The sequence below is a fragment of the Solenopsis invicta genome, chromosome 16 (genome assembly GCF_016802725.1).
Source record: "Solenopsis invicta isolate M01_SB chromosome 16, UNIL_Sinv_3.0, whole genome shotgun sequence".
Taxonomy (NCBI): domain Eukaryota; kingdom Metazoa; phylum Arthropoda; class Insecta; order Hymenoptera; family Formicidae; genus Solenopsis; species Solenopsis invicta.
In genome coordinates, this window is record NC_052679.1 from 16,892,039 (window position 1) to 16,916,572 (window position 24,534).

The window sequence follows — 24,534 nt, forward strand, 5'->3', positions numbered from 1 at the left end:
AAAAAAAAATATCTAAATATCTAAGAAAATCAAGCATTAAGAAAAACGTTCCAAATAAAAGTTATATAATCAAGAAATAATAATATAATATAGAATATTAAAATTTAACCTTTAAACACACCGATCCCGCTAGATACGTAAACACATTTTCGGGTTTGAGACTTTTTCAAATTTGAGAAATTATAATTTTGATTCCAATCAACATTTCTCAACAATTTTTTTTTACATGAAAGTACAGAATCTCAGAAATGTGACTGCATAATCGGCGAAAAATGATTTATTGTTAAGTTATAAAAGAAAAACCAAGCAAAAATTAGAAATTGTTAAAAAATCCACTTTTCCTTTAAAAAATCATATCTTCGTAACAAAAAGCTTTTAAATCCTTTCAAATATGGCGTTGTAAAGCTAAGGAATTATGCTTTCAACAAAAAACAAAAAAAAAATTATAGTGTTGTCATTTCTTTTAAAAAGTATAATTACATAACAAGAAGAATATAAGGTATTTTTGGGTGTCTAAAACTCCACTTTAAAAAAAAAATCATATCTTTGCAACCAAAAACTTTTAAAGACTTTGCAATACGACGTTTTAAAGCTAAAGAGTCATACTTAAAAAAAATGATGTCATTGCCATTTCTATTAAAAAATATATTTACGTAACAAAACAAATGTGAAGTATTTTTGATAAATTCAAGGCGTCTAAAATTAAAAATTGATATGTTTTATAATATATTCTGAACCTTACGCAAGTCCTCTTTTTCACGCTACTATAGTATTTTAACTGTAGACAGAGTAACATATGCAAACGTACCGCTTTGAACGTGTTTTGTCCACTTTTTTTACATAAAATTACTTAAAAAAGTTTCATTCATTCATTATATGGGTCGCATTGACCATAACAAAAATTTTGCTGCCGTGCCGAATTCTAAATGACCAAAAAAACTTGATCAACCATATTAATCGAAAGAGAAGATTTCAAACGTTTTTTACGCCCTGGTCCGAACTTTTTATCTCATTTCATCTTCACGTAGCAAGCGTTCAAAACTTCATATGGGGTCTCTCAGACCTACTTATGTATTTGAGGATTAAATAAAAAAATAACACAACCCTAATAAAGATTTAAACGCATCTGAAAGAGCACAATTTACAATAATTAATAGTCTTTATTTTTCAATTATCCATAATTTTTAATAAACAAATCTGTATGTTAACTATAAGACAGATAGTTGTTGATTCTTTTGGTGCTACTAGTCCAATCCGAACATGTGGTCCTCAGCTTTTTTCTGCTATAAACCCTAATCAATCTAATAATAATTTTAATCAGGACACTAGCAGGACCGCTAACAACAGTAGCAACAGCAACAACAAGAACGCTGAAAGTTACGAAAATACGCGGAATCCATAGCACAGTTATTCTTACATCTAATTCCGTTACTAAATCAAAAAGGTTTATAGCAGAAAGAAGCTGGGGACCACATGCTCGGATTGGACGAGTAGCACAAAGAAAGTCAACAACTATCTGTTTTATGTTGACATGCAGATTTTTAAATAGAAAAGATTTAACATTTACGGAAGTATTAATCGACTAATAAATTGATTTTCTGTTATTTTCTTTTATATAGACAAGTTATATATTTTTTATAGACTTTTGGATGCAAACTATTAGTGAAGATATTACAAAATTTAATAGTAATTAATATATAATATATTAGACTAATCATCTTTTTCCAGATTTCTAAACGTAAATTTTTCAAAATGAAAATGGTCAAAACAAAGAAATTTAAAAAATAAAAAGAAATACGATTAAAGTTTGAAAATATAAAATGGATTACAGATTTAATTTAAAAAAAAGATTAATAGTCATTTATAAATAATAACAAATTAAAGATTGAGATGGTCACTCATTGTCGTAATTGTGTATCATTAAATATATATAATTAAAAATATGGCATAAATTGTATAATAACTGTAAAATTAATAACATAATTATGTGTTATGCCTGTATAGCTGAATTATGATAACAAATTTGTGATTTAAACATTTAATTATAGTCATTATATTTCAATACGTATTACATATAATACATACGGCATATATTTAAGTATTAACAGTATAATACAAAATATCAAAATTTAAATAAAAATATGACACAATACTAATAAGGGTCTAAAACGCGATTGGAAGAGCACAATTTACAATAATTAATAAGTTTTTATTTTTTATGTATCCATAATTTTCAGTGAATAAATCTGCATACCAACCATAAGACAGATGTAGATCTCGATGCTCGAGATCTACTCGTCCAATTCGAGCCTGTGATTTTCAGCTTCTTCTTTATGCTTTAAACCCTAATCAGTCTAATAATTTTAATCAGGACACTAATAGGATCGCTAACAACAACGGTAGTAACAGCAACAATAAGAACCTTGAAAGTTACAAAAATACGTGGATCTATAGCACGATCTTACATCTGATTCCGTTATTCAACCATTTTTGTAACTGTGAACATAAACTTTTCAAATAGAAAAGAATTAACACTTATTGAAGTTAATTGACTAATAAATTGATTTTCTGATATTTCCTTTCGTATAGATTGGCTATTTTTTTATAGATTTTTAGTTGTAAGCTATTAGTGAAGTTACTAATAAATTTAACAGTAATTATGTATCGCTGTTAGACTAATTACTTTTTTCTAGATTTCCAAACGCAAACTTTTCAAAATAAAAATGGTAAAAATTTTAAAGAAATTTAAAAATAAAACAAAAGAAATGAGATTGAAGATGGAAAATATAAGAGAAATAACAGATTTAAATAAAAGAAAGAATTATTAGTAATAAATTATAAATAATAACTAATTGAAAATTTAGATGGTCATGCATTGCCACAATTATGTATCATTAAATATATAATTAAAAATATAACATAAATATAATAGCTGTACAATTAGTAACAGAATTGTGTATTATGACATTTATGACTGTATAATCAGTTATGATAACTAAGTGATATAAACATTTAATTATAATTATTACATTATAATACGTGTTACATACATACGACGTGCCAAACATTACAACATATGGCATGACGTAACATGTATTTGTAAATAAGCAACACTGTATTTATAAGTGTAAAATTAATATGTTGTCAACGAAGAAAAATATTTTGATGAACTGCATATTTTTTTCATTTAGTTGTCTTTTCCTATATTTGTCTTTATTTTCCTTGTATTTTTTTTCATGATCTTTTGAATTAGTTGTTACAATATAATATTGCTTCCTTCAATTTTAAACAAAAACGTATAACTTATAAATATATAAAAATCGACGATTTTAATTTTTATATAATTAAACATTTTATTGACAATATTATTACTAATACAATTAAGTACTTTAGTAAAACTAAATATATACCGATTCTTTTTTATCTAAATTAGTTATCATTATTTTTCGAAAACAATTAATACTGCTACATTAATCACACAAAAGTAATTAATTAGTTATGTTTTATTCTTGTACTGTATATATAAAATAAAAAAATTATCAATTTAAACCAGAATAAAAAAGATTAATTTACAATAACAATTAATTAAATAAAAGGAATTATAGCTATTTTATCCTTCAAAGAAATTAATTTCTTACAGAGAGTAATTTAAATAGATAAAATAATTATATATATTTTGTATATTACACATAAGTTAAAATATTAATAATTCATTTTAGTTAGTTGAAACACCCTGCATATTTGTCTAACTCAAACTTATTAGATTATGCAAAACTGTTTCTGCATTCATTCAAAAGAATTTGCTTTTCTAAATAACATCACGAAGTTTTCCGTCTTAAACATAGTACAGTCACAAGAAAGTAAAACGATATCCATCCTAAACTTACAAAGAAACCAATCAAAACTTGCCACTCAAATACAGAAGAACCTTTGTAAATGAGTCCTCTCATGGATATGGAGGGCAAGGTAGTTGGCATAGCGTAGCTAAACCAGCGAAGAAATTTTGGCATTCCCTCCACCGGCCACAAAGTTCCTATGATTTTATATATATTATGTCTTAATAAAAACTTAATTAACATAACACAATTTATCGCTGAATGTTGTTAACGTTAATATTCACTAACATTCACCAAATTTTTTATGACAATTATTAAACTATTACAATATATAGCTAAGTGATAAAAAAATTTTAATTCAGAAATAATTTATAGAAAATAATAATAGATACTATTTATAAACATTAACTTGAAGTAAAAAGTAATTTTTGCAAAACAAATACAAAATAATAACTTACCGTTCAACATTATTAACGGGAAAAAGCTTCCAGCCGAAGTGTAGTGCGCCATAGTATGATTTTTGGCCAAAACAGAAATAACAAAACCTAAAAATGCATTAAAATGTATTATTAATATAATCTCCAGCAATTTCTAAATTATTGCTGCGCACTTCTCTTGACACATTGTGCAGAGTACTCACCGAACATCAATCCGATAAAGCCGCCGAGAAATTGGAGTAAGGATGCGACTAATATCGATCCTTTACAATCGAAACCCCATACAACAAAGCATACAAACATTATTATGATGGTATGGATAATTATGATGACGCTCTGAATAAGAATGTGAGATAGTAGAATTTCTTCTGATCTGACTCCTGTTACATATTTACATTCGCATTATTATAATAAAAATAGACATAAAAAGTAATTGCAAAACTAATTTTGTGGTTAGAGACTAAATTACCTTGGACCACGCTTCGATCCCAGACACCTTCCAACCGATCTGTGATTATCAAACTGGTAGAGATTGTTACAGCCATAAAGAAGGCGAGTCTAAAGAAGTAAAAGTACTTTAGAAACAGCAACTGATATTATTTATTATTTTTGCTTAAATTTTGCTTACGATAACATGTATGATGGTAACACGTAATCCACATAATTGGGATCATTTGTACCATAAATGGGATCTTCAAACTGAAAGTGATTGCAATTTTATTTTTGTATTTTAATTCTACACAATAGACAAAGATTGTATTAATTATAATAGATAGAGATGTATTAATTATAATAAAATAATTATAATAAATTATACTTTAATAGGCGGATGAGCCAATTTTATCAAATATTTGCAGTCTTGCATAATACCCTCGGAAATCTCTATGAAACTATCGTATAGCTTTTTCTGCACGAAAAACCCAATTTGCATATCTGTACAAAAAATATTTTAAATTTAAAAATATAATTTAAATAAACTTTTTCTACGTACATACATATAACTTTTAAATTTGGTATAGAATACAATATGCTCTGCTTATACAAACAACGTACCACCCATATCGAGGAAAACTTGAATCTGACTGGCGTAAAGATCAGAATCATCTGCGAAAGTAGCCTCTTCCAATCGAATTTGCAAACCTTGCGAAAAGTTTTGACTAAAATATATTATACCGCAGAGTTTTCCATCTTCTACATCACGTTTCGCCTCAGAAAAGTCATCATAATATTTCTGAAAGCAAAGTACTAATAAGAATTTTTGTGCTTTGATTTTTACTATCATCCTCTGTTAACTCTGGAATTTTATAATGGATGTATTTTTACTCTGGTGCTAAAAAGTTTAAAAAGTACAAAAAACTTAATTTTGTGAACGAATTTTCACCCAGCGTAATGTAAAAATAATATGAATAGTACACTCTAGCGTTAACTTATATTAAAACAAGACTTCTCGAATTATTAGCAATAAATCCGCCAAAGAAATGTTAAGAAAACAAAAGCCTTTTTTTATTTTATACTTTCTACTATGTTAATCTTTAAGTAACCTTTTTCGCTATCGAATCGTCAAAATTATGTAGAAATCTGCAGCTGAGGTTGCCAAAGTGGCAGCTGCTTCCGTCGTTCCAAACATTGCCAATATTGCTGCCGAAATCACAATTCCCAGCTTCATTGTTAATAATCCCAATCTTGATGTCTTTTGGATCACCACCAACTGCCACAAGGAACACGCTAACTTGAACAATCGGGAAGAAAACTGCGAAAATTAAGCCTCTGAAAGAATATGTTATTTATTTTTACTATGAAATGTGCAACAATTAATGTGAATTTTTTTGAAACATAATGTTTTTTATTATATATAAGTATGATTTAATGAGATATGTGCAAAAAATGAAAAGAATAGCAAAATTTAAAATTCAAACAATTAAGATTTTATTTTGACAAAGTGTCTCTCCTATAGGAAAATTAATGACTAATAAATACTTACGTGTAATAACGCAAAAATTGGACTCCGTTCTTTGCGACTAGAGCTTTAAACCTTTTGAATCGCGAAACTTGACGTCCCGTTTTGTACTTCGAGATTTCCTTAACAATTTGATTTATTTATATTATAAAATAATACCAATTTACTTGGTTTTTAAAAACAGCATATAGCATAATAAGAACAGCATATGTAGTATTTACCTTTGTTTGTATAAATTTATCTTGATACAAGACATCGCTGGTTTCCTCTTGGGAATCCCTTTCATTCACAGAATTCGCATTATCCTGTGCATCGCACAGTTTCAAAAAAGCCTCTTCTAAGGACGAACATTGAAATTGCTCCAGCAATTCATGCGGTGCCGATTCTGTCAGCAATTTACCACGTCTCATCAAACCGATCTGCGGAACAATAAAGTTATACAATTTTAATTTACCACTACCGAATTTTTGTCACTAGAATACAACGTTTGTTTTTTCTAATTTGAATAAATTCATGAAAGCGAGACTTACTTTGTTAGCATCTTTAGTCTCATCGATGTAATGCGTCGTGATTAACACTGTGACACCTTCCTCCTGCGTAATTTTCATCAGGTAATCCCAAATACTGCGTAGAAAGAGTACATTTAAACATTTTCCTGTTATTCTCTTTCTCTTCTGCTTATCACGTCTAAAAAGGAAACAAAATCTTCTTACCTCTCTCTTAAAATTGGATCCAATCCCACAGTAGGTTCATCCAAAATTAGAAGCTCGGGCCTATGTATCAACGCTGTGGCAAAGGAAACCCTTCTTTGTTGTCCTCCACTCATGTTCTTCACCAAACGATTCGACGGGGGTAATTGGAGAAACTCCGAGAAGAAGGTCCGTTTTGTCTCTTAAAAATAACATAAAGAAGTTTTGGCTAATTAAACCTTCATGAAATATTTCACGAACAAATATTTCGAAACACTAGCGGAAATCGTTTAAAAGACGTTTCTTCAATAATATTTTGTAAAATTGACGCTACTCGACGTACATACACGCTACGTGCAATGGCTACCAATACTCTTTTTTTATCTATCTATTTTGTACCCTACCGATCTCCTCATCATCGAGTCCGTTGATTCTGCCGAAGTAGTAGAAGGCGTCTCTCACGGTGAACTCTCCTACCAAAGAGATATCTTGCGGCATGTAACCCACTCGAGGCCCAGGAATCCCAGAACCTTTGCTTCCCGGAGTTCCTCCCAAGACCCATAACTCTCCGGTGTCGAAATACCGAACCCCGACGATGCAGGATAACAAGGTGGTCTTGCCGCACCCGCTGGCCCCCAACAGTCCGTATCTGGGAAAAAGGAAAGATTTCGCTTATGTACTTTATCATTATATTTAACGACGTTCGATCGAATGGAGGACATATAAAATCGTGAACATTTCCTTTAATCTCGCAATAAACAGCTCTATAATTGTTCTCTAGTATAGATTCTCTTTTGAAATTCCGACTTATCTGCTAATCTATCTAGCCACATTTATACTTCATCGAAGAACAATGCGTTTATGATTTCGTCCGAGATATTGTAATTAGCCTTAGAACGGGTGGCAAACTCGATCTGTTAATAAAGTGTTGGTCACAATCTCATAGCTTTGATCATTAAATTCGTGCCGATATAACGATCACTCGTTGGCAAAATCAATTAGCACTTGTCTACTAACCATACACAGTGGTGCGTAGGTCAAAACCTGAATTTTTTAAATTTTGTACTAAGAAGACATCCAAATATATTTACGATACTTAAATGTTCATTTAATGCAACTACGTAGTACAAAAATCTAGAATGTTGAGAGAAGTTAGAAAATATTTTTATATCCATACAGTCTGGTTGTAATGTATTCTAAATATCTATATCACCACTCATAAGTGTTTGTTCACTCTGAGTTTTGTACATATCTCATTTCTATGCCTAATTCTGTTCAAATTCTTTTGTTTCTTCTTTATATATATATATAGAACGTTTTCAGACATCAGGGATAATTAAGCTCGAAACATCTAGAAAATTATAAAGAACGATTGAAGTTCACTCTTCTTAAAAATTCCCAAATACTTTTGATCGATAATGTGTTTGTTTTAAATTTCGAATGCATTTAAGACAAATAAATTATTCCAGTCTTCGGAATAATTAAAAAAACTGCAAAAACCTTTTTGGGCACCACTGTGCAATTCTGGCGAGATCGTAATAAAAAGTGTGAAAGAGGATATCGTCATTCGGCAACCCGATAAAATCATCAAGCTAACTCACGACTCGCTTCAGTCTCGCCGCGACATGATGATTATTAGTATCATCGTGATCTTGTTACTCACAGGAGGAGTATTCTCCTCCCTGCCAGTCCAAGGATCGATATCGATGATACATGACGATACGATATCGATTGATTTGCGTGCGAGCGAATCAAACGTTGATCTTGGTGTGTTTATCGAGGGATTACGTGCAATAAAGAAACCACGGATTCATTTAATAATTGATCTGGGAAAAGAAGTTATCGAGATTGATGGCGAAACTAATCTTGAACAGGATTATTCCAGTGAGTTAATTTATTTCTAATGTCTAGGTGCAGTAGTCATTAGTTATCCTCTTAATAAGAAATTCTTCAGTTCTTCAATTCGTCAATTCTCCTCATAAGTTTTTTCTTAACAACATTAACAAGAACGTAATTATTAATTGATGTATTAATCATTTTTGAGATAAAAGAAATCAAAAAGACGTTTTCGATTTTTTAATTTTTATTTTTAGCAATTTTTATTTAAAGCGTAGTATCATAAAAATTATAATGTAAAAAGATAAAAATTTATATTTTTGTTAAAAAATAATTGACTTTTAATCTTTAAAAATTTGTCATTAGAAAAATTTTCAATGGTTTTCAATGGTTTTCAATGGTTTTCAATGGTTATGTAATGTCGTTATATGTGATATAAATATAAAATTTATAAATTTATAGAAATTTATAACATGTTACATTTATGTATTAAAAAAAGAGATTATTAATTCATGATATTAGATTTTAATTACAATTTGAATTTTTATATTTTTAAATTCTTGTAATAAATAATTAATAACGTAAATTTTTAATATCACGTAAGAAATTAATAATAATTAATACAAAAATGATAAACCTACAATTAATAAATTACATACCTAAAACAAAAGTTTGTATTATTTCGTATACTTAATACAATTAACAAATTTAATCTTTTTCAGAGGTAAATTTTGATAAAGTAATTTCGAAGCTAACATGACAAATAAACCTCTAAACACAAGAAAATCTTTACCAAAGGAAACATTTTCCAAAAACCTTGTGTATAATTGTTTCAAGCTTCATAAAGGATATCACAAAGGAGATCACAAAATGCTTCATAAACAAATTAATATATTTATTAATGCAAATTTAACTTTTCATGACGTAACGAACTATTAAGCGAAGAATTGAATTACTATGTTAACTAATTTTTTAACCTTTTAAATAATTAATTTTTACATTTTTTGCACAGGTTGGAAGTTACGTGCAAGACATCTTGAGACGCATAACATCGTTGATGCAAGAACATAATGATCATGAGATTCTTATTCAGAATACAATAAAACATAAAATTCTGCATGCCATTATGCCTCAAGAAAATCAAGATACAACTGATCTTGATAAAGACTATTTTGTATCCTCTTGGATTCTTTCTAATTCCGAGTTTGTATTGGAAATTGAGAAATTAATTTTGAGAAATGAGCTATCTCTTGAGTACATCAAGTCGGTTCAAAATGTTTTATTATGGTTAATCAAATTATTTGATACAAAATGGCACCAACTGCACGTTGATCTCGATTACATTTCGAGATGGAGACTTCTGAATTTACAAAAACAAATAGAATTTCTGTTAAAAAGTTTAATTGTAAATAATCAACAACATGAGAAACCAAATGACTATAAATATATTCTAGAAGATGGGAGCGACGATATTTCAAGCATTGAAAATGTTAAGGTTGAAGAAGTAATTTTAACTGAGAAGGAAAAAGGTAAAGTTTCACTTATTCCAAAATTTAATATATCCATCGACGATAATTTTAGCATTAATAATGCATTCTTCTCTAAACTAGAAACACTTCAAAACGAAGATCTTATAAAAAATGAGACTTCCTCAAAATCGAAAAAAATCACAAGTAGTTTTCACGACAAACACAAGAAACATCATGGAAAAGTGTTTGATCAAACGAAAAACGTTTTGCCAAGCGAGAATATTACAAACACTTTGCAAAAAACCGATCAACCGAAAAGTATCGAAACGGGTGCTACATCGCACGGATCTTCGAAAAACGTAATGGATATCCGAAAGACTCCTTTCCAAAGAATACTTCAAGTTCTTGATCTTTCGAATAAAGACAACGAACAGAAACATAAAGGGAAACAAAGGGAAAATAATGAGAGGATGGAGATAAAATCAAACAGTGCCTCGGCGATGGATGAGATTCTAGAGGCAGTGGATGACGTCTTACCCAGGGATATGTCAGTAGAAATATTGTGAAGAGGATAAAAAGATAACTTTTTAATTTTAGACAAGAGGATAATTAGAAGAGAATGCGTCATAAACTTCGAAATTTATCTTTTAGGAAATATCGACAACGTATAAATGTTTTCCACACTACTGAAGCCACCAATGGTTATAAAACTATTAAATTTTAGTCATTGAGTTGTCAGCTTACTCATGCATTTCAATAAGAATTTTGTTTCGGCATGGAAATAATGAATACAAGAGTCAAGTACGTTTATTAACTTTCTAGTGCGCCTTCAGATTTATGCGTATGTGTGTGCGCATACGTGTCTAACGTTGCACAACGCTAAATACATGCCTTACACATTTTTATTTTCTTACCGAAACCCTAATCCTACTAAATCGAACGAGTATTTGATCACGAGTGGGACACGATAAGCGTTATAACTATAATAGGAATACAATCAATTTTTTTAGAAATCAATAGACTAGATGCAAATCCTAAATAGAATTGTAATAATTCTTATAGTTCCCGAAAGATTTTCTTATCTGAATATTCGTTAGAAAGTTATGCGATTATCCTGTCGTGTATTTTGCAAGCGGCGGCAATTTAAGCAATCGGTGAATGTACGCGGAAAAGTGCGTGACGACAGTTTCAAGCAATTTCCAACATATCGAAAGATGAAGAAATTAGTATCAGGTTGGCGCAAAAGATATACTGTGTATAAGTTTTTATCGTGTTTGAAGAATAATATTAAAAATTGCGCGGTTAATCGTAAATATTAATCAATGGTGGCTTTATTACATTGCCTTCTCTCTTTGAGATTGCCTTCTCAATGACTTCTCTCGGAAAATGTCACATTTGTTCGTTTATAATTTTACTATTCAAGAAATACGATTAAACAAAGACAATTAAGCTTTTCTACTAATATGATACATATGTATGTAAATAATGTCATCATATATATGAAAATTACTTACATGGAGCCTCTTGAAACGGTCATATTTAGACCGTTGAGCACCAATTGCCCTTTCCCATAACGCTTTGTGGCATTCCTTACGATCACCGCCTCTTGCTGCACCATTTTGCGAAATGGTGATGAGTGTTCGATCAACGACCGAACTGTAAATATAAAACAAGAACTTGTAAGATAAGAATTCACTGAAAATTCCACCTTTTTTTTTTAATAGCGAGAAAGTTTTTGGAATATTTTATTTTATCTTTATATTTATCATTGGTAATTAGTGTAAATTAATTGCAATAAAATAATCTATTGCAATTAATATATTAATTTCTAAGATGTCCCCATCAGAGTTTGTCACTAATAGCGTTATATCCGCGAGTTTATAATTCTTCCTTCGCGCAGCTTTTTAACCGGCAACTGTACGAATCTCTTTTTTTCTGTCTGCCTTCTTAAATTCCAATATCTTTTCCTTTTTTCCCTTAAGATTGTATCATTTTAATGACATCTGCGTTTTTTCTTCAAAGGATTTTTACTCTTGCATTTTCTTACAAATATATTGTCTTCTCTATTTTAAATTACCATAATTAGGTGCTAAGAAATTTCATTCCCAGGCGATAAAGCATTAACACTATTCACAGTATTCACAGAATCTTTCAAATTCAAATATCATTACTTGAGTTATAGACTTAAGTATTCTCTTGCTTTGCTCATGATCATGTGTTAATTTATATATGTTATGTAATTAAATAATTTTCTTTCAAAACGGATCTCATCCTAAACAACATTATTGCATATGCTTATTTTCTAACTATATCCCGATGAGAATAGGTACGTGGATTCCACGTTCTATCTACGTGTATTATGTAAAATTCATCGATAGGACTTCATCGACTTGATATCCACATAAATTTTATGTGGACATTTCCACGTAGATTTTAATACATTTCATCCACGTAGAATTACTGATGAAATTTGACGGAGATTAAGATAGGTGACAGCAATGTGGATTTCACGAGAATAAATTTACATCGACTTATCCTGTACAATTCACGCAGAATTATTAGTTGAATTTAAAGTAGATAAAAATAGGAGATAGCAACATAGAATTCACGTGAGTAATTTTTGCATTTTAATTTTGAAGTTCAAGATTTTTTTCTTGTACACAGTACTGTTGAAAAACATAAATATTATCTATAGATGAAAGAGATCTACAAATAAAGAATCGATCTACATCCCAATAAGCAGACAATATTTTTTAAAAGTTTTTAAAATGTTTTCTCTATAAAAATTTTTTTATATTTAATTTAATTAGTGTATTATATTGACATATATTTTCTAGTTGCATTCTTATTTCTTATTTAATCAAATAACAGAAAAGTTATTCCAGATACTATTCCGTATTTATAAAAATCAGTAAAAAAATTATAATTATATATATATATATATATATATATATATATATATATACTTATATACTTATATTTATATAAATAATATAGTTTAATTATACATGGTTTATTTTTTTGATAATATGTATTCATCTAATCTATCAGTTATATACATATATTAGCACAAAGTGTTCACGGGGGATTCCCTTCGTAGCAATCTTGGAAGACAAGCATCCTCTATCACGGTTACAACTTGGATAGAGGTGGCCGCTCGGGAATTTTCGAGAGAAAATTTTTGTTGCGAAAAATATTTTTTTAAATGTTACAAAAATATTGTTTTGCTCATTGGAATTATGTGATGTAATGATACAATATTTATACGAATATTTTGAAGAAATTCATAAAAGAGTTCGAAACATTGATTAGATTTTGCCGTGGATTCTAATACCGTTCTTGGGTGGACCATCCACTTGATTGATTACGTAGATTCCATTTACTATTAGATGATTTATGTGAAAAGAACATGGATTCTACCTGTTGTCATCGGATAGACTTTAGACATTGCGCTAAGCAATTAATTTTTATTTTTTTTCCCTGCAATCGTACATCTACAGTATGTAACATTGCAATATCTATTGAGGAATACTATTGGGTGCATTTTATTTTACAGTTAATGCGCACAGTTTATCTTGTTTGTTGTTCAGCGAATGTTAAATAAGGATGCATCGTGTGAATTACGCGTCAAACGGAACTCACCTATGACATTTCGAATTTGTAAAGGACACTCAACAAACGACGGCTCACGGTGACATAAAAAAAATGTATTCTTACATCGATCCATGAGTGCGCATATAACAAATAGATTTAATAATTACAAGGCATAAAGTAAATTGATTTTTATAAAAAATACAAATAGCAAAATAATTTTTTTAATAAACAATTTTTTGTTAATATCGAAATAACTGTGTCACGTAAGTGAGTAAAAAAATATATACCTAAAGAACATTTTTACTTTTTTTAGCTTTATTAGATAATTCTTCATTTCCGCGTTGGCATGTAAAGCAGTACACGTGGCTAAAAAGCCATATAAAAAAAAATATATATAACTTATCTCCGATTATAAGGTTGGTTTGCATCGCATGGTTCAACATGCAACTTCTATTTATTCCATTCGAACGCGCTCCAAAACGTTTACCGCGTTAGAATGAGTAAGAGTATTTTGAAGCATGCAACACGAACAAAGACAAGTCTTATTATCGGATTAGATTTGATATGATGTTTAAGACATCTTGTGGCTCAATTAAAAATTTTGTATTACATGAGTATTAATATACTCTTGATAATTTTAAAAGTAGAAAAATGCAAATTAGATTATTATACATGAACAACATGAATGAAATAATTGGTAATTACTATAAATGATTGCAATTAATATATTAATTTCTAAGATGCGCATATTAGAATTTGTCACTAACAGAGTCATATTCGTAAGGTTATCATTTTTCTCTTGCGCGATTATTTAACCAAAAACCTTATAAATTTTTTTCTTTTTCTCTCCTTAAATTCCTTTTTTAATTTCCTTGAAATTTTATTATTCTAATAATATATTTTTTATTTTATTTTTACTACTTGGCTTTGTCTAGATTTTGATTTATTAAATTTTATTTTTGGAGGAATTTCACTCTTGATTTTTTATCGTTTTTATTTTTGCATTTTTTAGAAATATTTTATTGTAAAAAATATTTATTAAAAGTAATTAAATAATTCTTAAAAGCCATATAATTCCAAAAATGTTTCTTATAAGTAGTACAAAATCTCAGACTAATTATTATTAAAGTTAAACTCGCAATTATCATGATGTAATCATTAAATAATGTAATCATGAATAACAAAGACCTGACCATTTAAAAATCAATACAATGGCTAAAACACACCTGTAAAATAGATTTTTAGATTTTTTAGGTATACATGTTATTTGGAAAATCTATCACTACATTTATAAAAAATGAAAAAATAACGTCTTTGTTAATGTGTATACAATATGATGCTCAAGGAAGTAAACAAATTTATAATGTTAAATTATTTTTTATTTTATAAGTTATTATATAAGTAACACATTTAATGTAATCTAATATTAGAAATAGAAACACATTAATTTCACTTATATAATTGCTTGAAAAAATTAAAAGAAAAAATATGTAAAGGGTTTTGTTTGTTACATTAAGATTCATGATTTGAAATTACAATCTAATTACAATAAATTTAAATATTGATTTAATTTCAAACACGATAAGTTTCCAACATTATTCATTTCAACTTTTTATTTTTGCTTACTGCAATAAAATTTAAAAACTGATGTAATTTACAAGCATACATTTTTCTCAGAAAATACAAAAAATCACGTAAAATATATATTACGCAAAGAAAGACGTTTTGCTGCACAGAAAAAAAATTAATATTAAATCAACAAATTTTGTTTCATATATAAATCAGAATATAAAATCTTCTTGGAAGAATTTATAATCTTAAGCAGACGTAAGTTGCTTATATGAAAAAAATTTGTCTCTTCATGTAAGCAAATTATGTCTGTTTAAGGCTATAAATTCTTCCAAGAAGATTTTATATTCTTGCTTATGAAACAACGATTGTTGATTTGATACTAAATTTTTTTCTGTGTGCGCGCACTTTGCGCTTGAACTTAGCGCCTAGGAGTGACCGCGCGCCTCTTGATATTGAAGAAAAGTTTGTTATATTTTTGTGTAGAAATTACTATATTTTTCAATAAATCACATCAATAGTATTTTGTCTTCAATAAATTTTATATATACGCGCGCGTGGTTTTACATTTTATAATTTAAATTATAGAGAAAAGATGGAGGTTGTGAGATACATGTGAGAATGATGAGATAGCATGATATCTCGTATAATTCGCATTGAATTTTAAAAACAATTATTAAAATTACTTCTCAATAATTTATTTAGATATTGTAGAATTATTACTGGTCATTAGTGTTCACTGCGTTTTTATAAAAGTTGATTTTCAATTTTGTAGATACTAGCGATTTTTATAACTGTATATTCTCTACGTAATTTTGAGAAGTAATAATACTAGATATTAATTTTTAAACTTTAGTTTGGAGGCATTGAATGTGACTATTAAATAACACAATTGAATTTAATGTATGCATGTATTCTACATATAATAGTGTTACATATTGAGAAAAGTCACATAGTCATGAGCCATTTGTATTATGAGCATAAAACTGTTTTTGCGTTTGTATAATCTTATTGTAAACGCTGCATAATGTTTACTAAAAGTTATTTATGAAGTTATTTTTTATTCAAAGAAATTATTTTTAAAAAGATATTTCTTTTTGAAATAAAATATACAATACAAATAATTCTAATATAACTGGGAATTGTAATATCAAATTGAAATAATGAATACGGCATTACTGGTCGAAGGCACAGTTCTTAGGATTCAATAATTTTTTTTTTATTTGAATTTTATGAACATTTACAAGATTTTGTCTAAACTGCGAAGGTTATATCACAAAATTAAATTGCCAATTAATTTAATTATTTATTTAATACTTGTACACTTTCTACTTCCACCTAATTCCGAAAAATTGTAAAAAAATTATTGCAAAGAATATTATCTCAAGTAGCAATTTAATTTTTTGATATGATATTTTAAATTCTTCTTTATAGCTGTGTTTTATGTCCAACAAAATTGCGGCGCGCAGGGAATCTTATAAAATTCACCTAGAAAAACAATTATTGAGCACTAAGAACTGCTTTTAACCGATAATACCGTATTCACTATTTCAATTTCTTATTGAAATAAAATATATTTTATAAAATATTCATAAAGCTTTGTTTTGGCACTTATTAGCGTATAAGATTTACAAAGGATTATTAATTTATATAATTTTTCACAATTAAAAATGTTTTTCGTGATATTAATTGTTAGTATTCCACGATCTCTTGCAAATGTATCCTTTTTTCCTTCTTTAGTAAATTCTAAATTAGGTTCGTTCTATAAACTTGATGAATTTCTAACTATGAGATAATAGATAGAACTCTATGACTCACGAACTAATGTTGATGAGAATTATTGAACGCATTAATATTTACTGAGTTTCTTTAAAGAAACGAAATGGTATTTCACCACCTCCTTCCATCCTCTATATAAATTATTGAATAAAGGATCTTAAAATTTATTTAACAGATTAAGCATATTGTACGTGCATTGATTAAAGAATATTTATCCGTGGTTTAATTTGATTTTGTTAATTTATGTATAAATCTAAATTAAAAAGTATTATGTGTAATAGTTTTATGTTTTAACTTACCGATTTAACTTTGTTAGAAAGCACTTTTCACGTTTTGTTCGCTGCGTTTTTAAATTGATATGAAATAAAGAAGTATTGTTCCTTTTTATGTAATCTTTATTTGTTTATCATTTAACTTTACATTTGTCTAGAAACTTATCAGTACATACCGCTAATCAGAGTCGCAAGTAAAACATCTTCTTCTTTGAAAAATTCGAACAATTAAAATTTGTTCAATTTATTAATGAAATATTTTTCTCAGTTTTTCAACTAACTTAATTAATCACGAGAATTTAATAAAATAATAAAACAATATCCCGTTTTACTATATTATATTGAAATATTTTTAATTCTCCCGACGATCTTGTATTTTTTATAATTTATGACGAAACGTATGTGTATATCAGATATTATGTGTTAAATATTTAAAAACTTTATATTATTATACATATGTATTTTATGAACTTTAATGAAAATTAAAAAGAAAGAATTTGATAGACGTCTAACATTCTCCGAGACTACGCGATGACTGGCACGGTTTTACCTGTAGCGGCTGTAAATGTATCATTATCTTCTCCCCACTCATTTAGACACTGGGTTCTAAGGTTATTAACTCCTATATTTTGTAATCCAAACCAAGAAACATTATGCCTTTCTGCATCTAATTCATTCAAATGAGATACAAATACGCGAATACTGATTTTTTTTTAACTACTATCAGAATTAATTTTTTCAACGGTTCTGCTTTTATTTCTTTTATAGTCAGTTATGCGAATTATACAGGTGTCTCATTTTAAAAAATACACCTAAATAATTATGAAAACCAAGCGTTAGAAAAGATGTTCCAAACAAAATTATATAATCAAAAATGGTTGCCAAAAGCTTTATTTTGCGGATTTCAGGGATATCACTTTACGATTTTTTATTTATGTCTCGCTATTAATTTTTATATTTTTGCAGTTTATCAACGTTTTAAACTTTTATTGTTTTATTTTTTTTTTTAAGTAATATAGTCTAAAAGGCTAAGACAAATAGTTCAAACTATTTTCAAAAAAATTATGTTAAAAAGTCATATAAATATTATTATTGTTTTTAAAAATGGAATTATATGATTTTTTTTACAATTGATTTACCTCATTATTCTGTGCATAAATTATTAAAGAGAGAAGAGAGATTCACTTTCGCCAAGTTAAAAAAAATTGATCTTACTCTTTTTTATTAATTCTTATTTCCATATGTGTGTAAAATATACTTATAAAAGGATTTTTTAAATGTGCAATATAAATCGAGTTACAAGATCAAATACAAAATTTTTGTTATATGTAATTAATGTGAAACTGAAACTTTAAACTCGTTTTTTTTAAAACTGTAATTTTTTATTTGATAAAAATTATAATTAAAAAACTAACAGATAACCTAATCTCTCGGTTTTTTTTTTAATGCATTATTATTATACAAAGTCTTAAAACTTCTTAATGACGTCTCCAACGTCAATCAGACGTTACTGAAACGTTATTTGAAGTCATTTTATTTGAATTTTATATAGTTACAAAGAATTCAAGTATTATATTTCGAGACAAAGTAACATAATTTGCTTTTATAAAATTTATACATCATCTTTTAACGAAATGTTAATGCAGTTTAAAAATCAAAACAGACTCTTTCTCATACTTTTAATTACGGCTATTTTATTTCCCCGATGACATAAGAGAAATTATTGATGTGAAACCGGTATTGATGTGAGAAGTAGTGGGGATTCTAGTATGTAGATCGTCGACCGTTAGAAGATTCTTACAAAGATTGCATCCGTTCACTATGCCTCGTATAATACCAGAGATTATTCTGAGTCAATGCTCTTGCAGTGTAAAAGGAAACTGCTATGTTTTAGTACACTGTTTCCTTACTACTACATGAGATAAAATTTAATTATGACAGCAATAAATATAATTATAATATTGTAATATCTAATAAAAATTTTAATAAAATGGCAAATAAAAATTTTTTAATAAATCTTCAGTGAAAAACAATAACATTTCATTTCACATATAATAAAATTCATTTGAACAAAACTGCAACATTTGCAGTTCCTGAATAATTTGCGTAAAATTAATTCTTCTTTTGTGCAATAATGTTGATACAGCAAATGTTTGCAACATTTTCGTTTCGTCATAAAAGAAATCTTATATTTTTGCAAATCAGAAGTAGTTTAGTTGAAAGACACTCGAGAGGTATTACAATATTATAATTAACATAAAATAAAGGGAACCGACAATCCAAAATAATTGTGATAATTTATTTTAATTATAACAATAATATTACTTATATATAAAAGAGGGCAGTTTTGAAAGATGAGTTAATCACTAAGACATAAAACATTCTTGTTGGTATATTTTGTATCTTTCTACACTTACTTTTTCGATTTTTACCCATTTTTGTAGGTCACAGGTTTATCAGAATGTTGATTTTGATGAATGTAGAGTGACACTGACATTCAAAAATGTTTGATTAGAAGATGTATTAATATAAACGTCATCTTCGCCTCACAAATGCAAATTTGTTTCACCATTTATAGAGATTTTATGATTTTCCAACTTAATGAAACATTTTGAAAATTTAAACACTTTCACATTACAAAATTATTCTCACTGCCGTTCGTTGCTTTCGATTTAATAAGCGAGCGTGTTGATTATTATTTTTCTTTTGACGACTTTCTCGTCGTTCTTTCCTCTCGTTATTATTTATCTATGGCTGCACATTTCACTGTATGAAATACGATACGTATTACATTACTTTCTTACTCGCATTTCTGTTAACTTCACTACAATCGTTAATGTGACTAAAGCTTTAAATATATCGATCTGATATATTTAAAGTAGCATAAGCAAATTACAATTGAAAGTAAGAAGAGAAACCTTTAATACAAAATTATATATTTATATATTGCAATTTGTTTTTAGTTGATTAATCATACAGCATTTTTGACTATAGCATCATTTAATGACTAAAAATCCTTTGACTAAAGGACGTCGTATGAATATATTATGTTTTATACAACTTCTAATATTTAAAGAAATTTCAATAAATTTTAATTTTAGGAAAAAGATCACAGACCAAAAATTTAGTTGTAAAAATAATTTTATCAAATTTTTATTTTCATATTTTACTCTTACAAAATTTAAAATAATTTTGATAATTAACGAACAGCACACATTTTTAAAACAGTTTTGTCAACAAATTTCACAAAATTAAAAGTAATTTTGTTAATAATGTCGCATTTTTTAATAATTTTGTATTTTTTAATTGAGCATAACAAAAGAAACACTACATAAAATATACTTCGTAATACAACGAACTTGGCCAAGCGTTCCGTTCACATCACAGACCCGGCAAAGACTGCATTTGACCTCAATTCTGTAAAGTATACTACATTTACTTGAAGTAGTGACAGTGGGTAAAGGTGGGGATCTATAGATCGGTCACAGATCCCTCAAGTGTCTAATCGTAAATAGTTCCTTCGCAAATTACGATTTTATGATATTGAGATTACGTACAAAAAAAGTTATTTTTATATAAACAATTTTTAAATAATGTACAAAAAGACACAATGCGTAACTGAATTTTGAACTAAAAACTACTAACTGATATAAGAAATTAATGTTTCTCAAATATACTTTTTATATATCAAATAACCTGAAGATCGAGGTAAGTTCATTATAGCATTGTTAAATTAAAAAATAATATAGTTAAATTATATTATTAATACATTTTTATTAATTTTCATATAATTTATCAAGAACTGAAATAAATTTATTTATATTAAATTAATGTTTAGCTACAATATAAATTTTTAAAACCGTTTAATTGTTGGTAACCGTTACCAAAAATTACTTATAAATTAGGTATATCTAAAAAAAAAAAAGAAAGAATATTATGAAATTTATTTCTGTAAGGACTAATTAGCACAACGTGTATCTCTAACCACAGATTAAGATTGGTATATTTGCTCTACTAGTCCATTTTTGAAAAAAAATTGTGGTATGCAAATAATAAAATAGAAATAAATTAAACAGAAATAAATGACAAAGATATATTAACCCAATAGTCTAAAGAATGCAAGTGTACCTCAAAAGAATTTTCAAACTACGCTACTGTGCTAGTAGACAACATTTTCGGCTTCTAATTAACCTTAATTCACTTTCACTTTTTAAGGTCAGGCAGTTGTACTAGTGCATCGCTAGCTGCCGTATTATATGCATTAAAATTCCGCTTGGGGAGCATTTGCACCCCATTCTACCATTTATGTTAGCATTTTGCAGGTAAGTCATTCTGCTTTATTAAAATCAGAGATGAGCAATTTTTTGAATAAAGAATAATGAATAACAAATAAAGTTTTATTTATAAATAATAAATAATTTTCTTTTCGAATAGATATTTATTGATGTAAAAAGTATTCGTCTATCTCGAATAAAAATATTTTTAAATAAAATTTTATTTATGATTAAAAGATAATTTTTTATTCAAATAAAAATTTATTCGTCTATTGCAAATAAAATATTTTTGAATAAAATTTTTAGTCGAATAAAATTTTATTTATTATTTGTAAATAAAATTTTATTTTTATTATTTGTTATTTACATAATACAAATAAAAGTTGTTAAAAAAATTATGTAAACAAAATTTTATTTAAATTAGCAATTTAAATTATTGTTTTCTATTTATTTTATTACTTATTCTATTTACTATTTAATTTTATTACTTAATTTATTTTTTTACTTATTTTATTATGTTTTTAATAATTATAACCATAAATGTATCTCTAAAAGTGAAAATACACGTGACGTTTCTATAAATTTACAGAATTTCGCATTCTTTAGCCGTATAAAGCCGGTAAAAATGAGGTTAGAATATGAAGCTATTATCAAAATTTTATTCCTTTAGTTTTTTATTGGATATAATGTAACAATGAGAAAAGAAATTAATGTATAGATAATGATAAAAGAAAGAATAATGCAAATAAAAAATAATAGAAATAAAAATAATGCGATAATGAATAACGCGAATAATGAATAATAGTCAATAATATAAATAATAAAAAATGCAAATAATGAATAATGCAAATAATGAATAATGTAAATAATGAATAACGTAAATAATAAGTAATGCAAATAACGAATAATACAAATACCGTATAAAATTTTATGTAAATAATCATCTAAATAAAAATTATTCAAAAATAATGTATAATATCCAACTCTGATTAAAATTAATATTTTACGTAATTTAAAAGTTTCAAGTATTATAAATTTGTAAATGTTATTTTTAATTTTATAAGTAAAATCAATCAAACATTATTTTAAAGGATCAAAAACCATTTATTCCATTCTCTTCTTTATTAAAAATTAAAAAGATTCACCTTAGACAGCTGCGTAGTAATTTGAAAACAAAAAATTAAAAATATATATATATATAATTTTTTGATAATGCTTGACAGTTCTTGAACAATATACGTTTGTGCCAAAATAATTCAGGTAATTGAGCAGCAATATTTACTGCGTGTACACATATGATTATAGCTATTTTCAGCGTGTATGTTTTATTTAGGATCAGTCAATTCCAATTACCCTTAATCGACAATTAACTTAATCGGCAGAACCGCTGTGAAAGACACACATTTTGACATCTTTGATTCTCACCACGGGATAATATTTTTCACGGTTCCGTGATCACTAAAAAGTTTTTAAATTTTATAAAAATTTGAAAAAAATTCTAATATTCTCTTTTAATATTTAGGAAAGCGATTGCACAATTATATGATCAAAAATAATTTTTATTTTTATTTTGTTCAAATTTGAGTCAAAATTGATAAAGTGAGAAAAATCATCTGAGTCAATTATGATCCAGATTATTAGTCTGCAAAGAGTTAAGAAGATGCTAAAGTAACACAAGAACTTTCTCGACGTTGGTACTGCAGATCACTGTAGATTATGTTTTGAGTGAGACCACTGGATACATATCGCTCTTTGTCCATCGCATTTTTCGATTATTCCGCCATCTGCGAAAAGACCGATTAACTACTGTTGAGGACCATATTGCACAGTTTAGTTTTGCTGATTGTGAGCAAAATATGCATGTGATAAAATCACTTTATTTAATATTTTTTGTTAGGTGTTTATTCGTAATATTAAACCGTCAGTATTATTCGTGCATGTTTTCTGAAGAGCGTTCTACTATCATTTTCTACGTACGAGCTACACAATTTCGATATTAAGGTAATGTTAACCTCAGGTAACGGCTATACAAGTGAATTTTTAATGATTTATTAAATTTTTGTTCGATTTTCTTGTAAAATTGACCTGAGCACCTCTACTTTTTATGCGTATTTCAATTAATTCTAAAAAAATTTTTGTGATTCTGTAACGCCAATTCAAAGATATCCCAGATAACAAAATGCTCGCATAGTGAGTTCACGGAGCGCGCATGCCGTGCGGATTATCCGAACGGTGTGAACTCACGGTATCTGACAGATGCGTCATGAGTGCTTTCCAACAAGAGACACAGGCGACACTGTGTAACACAGTGTCTACATTGGTGCTTTCCAACTATGACACAGAGAGACACAGAGCGACACTGCAAAACACAGCTCAATCTTAAGTTTGGCCGTGTCAGCCATCAATAGTGCCAACACATCGGGCAAATAAATTATTTTTTCAAGTGTGGTACTGGTACATTTTAGTCATGTTCAGTCATGTTTTGTCGCCTTAACATACAAAATTAAAATTATAGTTTAAACCTTTCGTTTCTTTACATGCTACATCTTTAAATTAGCACAATGGACTTATATTTTTACTAAAAATGTTTTCGTGTTCGAAAATAACGTACCGGACTCAGAATTCTTAGATAGTAATCAATATTCATTATTTTTATTTAAAGAATTGTATAAGCCTAAGAAACAATGCATTCGTTGATTATTCATTATTCATACGTATTTTATCGGATTAATTTGCAAGTTTATTCTTTTGTCGGCATTGTAAAGAAGTTATTCCTACATTGGATAATGTAAAATTTCTTCTTTAACGGGTCTGGATTTTCT

At 27.7% G+C, this 24,534-nt stretch overlaps 2 protein-coding genes across 6 annotated transcripts; one reads left to right on the forward strand and one right to left on the reverse strand.

The window, feature by feature from the left end:
- Window positions 1–3,327: 3,327 nt before the first annotated feature.
- LOC105203044 (ABC transporter G family member 20) lies at window positions 3,328–20,822 on the reverse strand. 4 transcript variants are annotated; one of them, XM_039458511.1, is made up of 16 exons: window positions 20,798–20,822; window positions 19,856–20,204; window positions 11,739–11,880; window positions 7,324–7,568; window positions 6,944–7,121; window positions 6,761–6,854; window positions 6,452–6,649; window positions 6,255–6,352; window positions 5,815–6,040; window positions 5,327–5,504; window positions 5,091–5,206; window positions 4,902–4,972; window positions 4,743–4,831; window positions 4,477–4,653; window positions 4,295–4,381; window positions 3,744–4,033 (listed from the first exon to the last, which is right to left on the reverse strand). In XM_039458511.1, exons 2-16 carry the CDS (start codon window positions 19,872–19,874, stop codon window positions 3,819–3,821), a joined length of 2,133 nt encoding a protein of 710 aa, XP_039314445.1. In that variant the 5' UTR covers window positions 19,875–20,204; window positions 20,798–20,822; the 3' UTR covers window positions 3,744–3,818. The 4 variants fall into 4 exon arrangements, with proteins under 4 accessions (XP_011170078.1, XP_039314445.1, XP_011170079.1 ...); XM_011171777.3 differs by lacking the exons at window positions 19,856–20,204; window positions 20,798–20,822 and adding exons at window positions 17,466–17,506; window positions 17,615–18,185; XM_011171776.3 differs by lacking the exon at window positions 20,798–20,822 and having other exon boundaries at window positions 3,328–4,033; window positions 19,856–20,428.
- On the forward strand, window positions 8,532–12,033 carry LOC120359728. Of its 2 annotated transcripts, XM_039458525.1 has the most exons (3): window positions 8,532–8,803; window positions 9,766–10,284; window positions 10,366–12,033. In XM_039458525.1, the coding sequence occupies exons 1-3, from the start codon at window positions 8,545–8,547 to the stop codon at window positions 10,788–10,790; spliced, it is 1,203 nt and encodes a 400-aa protein (XP_039314459.1). In that variant the 5' UTR covers window positions 8,532–8,544; the 3' UTR covers window positions 10,791–12,033. The 2 variants fall into 2 exon arrangements, with proteins under 2 accessions (XP_039314459.1, XP_039314458.1); XM_039458524.1 differs by having other exon boundaries at window positions 9,766–12,033.
- Window positions 20,823–24,534: the final 3,712 nt, after the last annotated feature.

What these genes read in the sequence shown, in the direction of transcription:
- LOC120359728 (XM_039458524.1), top strand. Translation starts at nt 8,545, where the DNA reads ATGATGATTATTAGTATCATCGTGATCTTGTTACTCACAGGAGGAGTA. An exon ending in TCTTGAACAGGATTATTCCA is followed by an intron (nt 8,804 to 9,765) that starts GTGAGTTAATTT and finishes CATTTTTTGCAC; the next exon opens with AGGTTGGAAGTTACGTGCAA.
- LOC105203044 (XM_011171776.3), bottom strand. An exon ending in ACGATTCGATAGCGAAAAAG is followed by an intron (nt 5,505 to 5,814) that starts GTTACTTAAAGA and finishes CTTTGCTTTCAG; the next exon opens with AAATATTATGATGACTTTTC. An exon ending in GGATCGAAGCGTGGTCCAAG is followed by an intron (nt 4,654 to 4,742) that starts GTAATTTAGTCT and finishes AATATGTAACAG; the next exon opens with GAGTCAGATCAGAAGAAATT.